We start from the raw sequence: 1673 nt of genomic DNA, 5'->3' as shown, positions 1-1673 counted from the left end.
TGGGTGACCATGGCCTCTATACTCGTACAGTTGGTGCTGGGTGACCATGGCCTCTATACTCTACCAGTTGGTGCTGGGTGACCATGGCCTCCATACTCTACCAGTTGGTCTTAGCAAGTATTTCTATATGGGGTACACTGTTGCACCAGGTGATTCCCCGGATGCGCTGCTGGCATCTTATTTGGAATCGCCCAAGCTGCTTATTGTGGAGTCTGTAAGTGACCCAGGCTTCACAGCTGTAAAGAAGTGTGGTGATGCAGACGGCTTGATAGACAGAGGCTTTGGTGTGGAGGTGGAGATCCCTGTTTTGGAAGACCCTGTGTCTGAGTTTCCCGAAGGCAGCTGATGCTTGATCTTATTTTGAATTTCGAGATCGATGCTGCAGTCCTCCAAGAGGATGCTGCACAGGTATTTGATAGACGGGACTATTGCCAGTGATGTGTTCATTGGTGAAGACCGGCATGGTGGGTGGAGGGCTGGATCGCCATTGGCAGACCCTCTGTCGTGGTGGTGTTGATAGACAATCCCATCCTGCTATAGACCCTCACAGCCGCTACAAGGACAGACTGAAGGTCTTCCGGAGTGTGGGCCACGAGAGCACAGTCCTCAGTATACTGCAGCTCAAGAACCCGCTCCGTGCTGTCCTCAAGCTCCTTGTGGAGAAGCTGGGTGACACATAGGCGGAAGATGTTAAAGAGTACCGGCGCCAGCACACACCCCTGCTTACTACAAAGGTCACTGACTCCTGCCCTCTAACGGCCATCCGAGCCATCATCCCATCATGGAACTGGCAAAGGATGTTGACAAATTTGTCTAGACAGACACATTTGAGTAGAATGCCCCATAGTAGTTCCCTGCTCACAGTGTCGAAGGCCTTGGAGAGGTCGGCGAAGGCCTTGGAGAGGTCGGCGAAGGCCTCGGAGAGGTCGGCGAAGGCCTCGGAGAGGTCGGCGAAGGCCATGAAAAGGTCCTGATGTTGTTCACGGCACTTCTCCTGGAGTTGTCCTGCCGTGAATATCATGTCGACCGGACTCCTGTTCTTTCTGAAGCCGCATTGTGACATCATGTCGACCGGACTCCTGTTCTTTCTGAAGCCGCATTGTGACTCTGGCAGCAGTTCCTCTGTGATGTTGTTCACCAGCCTGTGTAGCATCACCTTGGCCAGGACCTTTGCCGGCAACAGCCAGAAGGGATATCCACCGGCTTTTGTTGCAGATGRACTTGTCACCCTTGTTCTTACAGATGGTGACAATGTTTGCATCTGGCCACTGTTGTGGGACGATCTCCTGGTCCCAAACCTCAGTGATGTACTGGTGGAGCGTTCTGTTGCAGAAGTGACCTCCCTTAAGTAGCTCTGCCGGGTTGCTGTCATTGCCAGGAGTCTTGTTGTTCTTGAGGGAACGGATAGCTGATAACACCTCTTGGAAGGTTGGTGAACGGTTGAGGTCTTGAATGGGTGGACGGACAGGCAGTTCTTCCAGGATGGACTGGTCTGTAGGAGAGCGCTGATTGAGTAGTGCTTCAAAGTGCTCAGCCCACCTCATCAGGATCTGGTTTTGGTGGTCAGCCCACCTCATAAGGATCTGGTTGTGGTGCTCAGCCCACCTCATCAGGATCTGGTTGTGGTGCTCAGCCCACCTCATCAGGATCTGGTTGTGGTGCTCAGCCCACCT

The 1673-nt window shown here is 53.2% G+C and overlaps 1 protein-coding gene across 1 annotated transcript; it reads right to left on the bottom strand.

The window, feature by feature from the left end:
- Positions 1-443: 443 nt before the first annotated feature.
- On the bottom strand, positions 444-1485 carry LOC139024640 (uncharacterized). The gene is made up of 2 exons (XM_070439529.1): positions 716-1485; positions 444-665 (listed from the first exon to the last, which is right to left on the bottom strand). The coding sequence occupies exons 1-2, from the start codon at positions 1370-1372 to the stop codon at positions 444-446; spliced, it is 879 nt and encodes a 292-aa protein (XP_070295630.1). The 5' UTR covers positions 1373-1485.
- Between the last annotated feature and the right edge of the window lie 188 nt (positions 1486-1673).

This window comes from Salvelinus sp. IW2-2015, unplaced genomic scaffold (genome assembly GCF_002910315.2).
Source record: "Salvelinus sp. IW2-2015 unplaced genomic scaffold, ASM291031v2 Un_scaffold1736, whole genome shotgun sequence".
Classification (NCBI taxonomy): domain Eukaryota; kingdom Metazoa; phylum Chordata; class Actinopteri; order Salmoniformes; family Salmonidae; genus Salvelinus; species Salvelinus sp. IW2-2015.
Note: the sequence above shows the minus strand (reverse complement) of the source record. Positions and strands in the feature narration are given on the sequence as shown.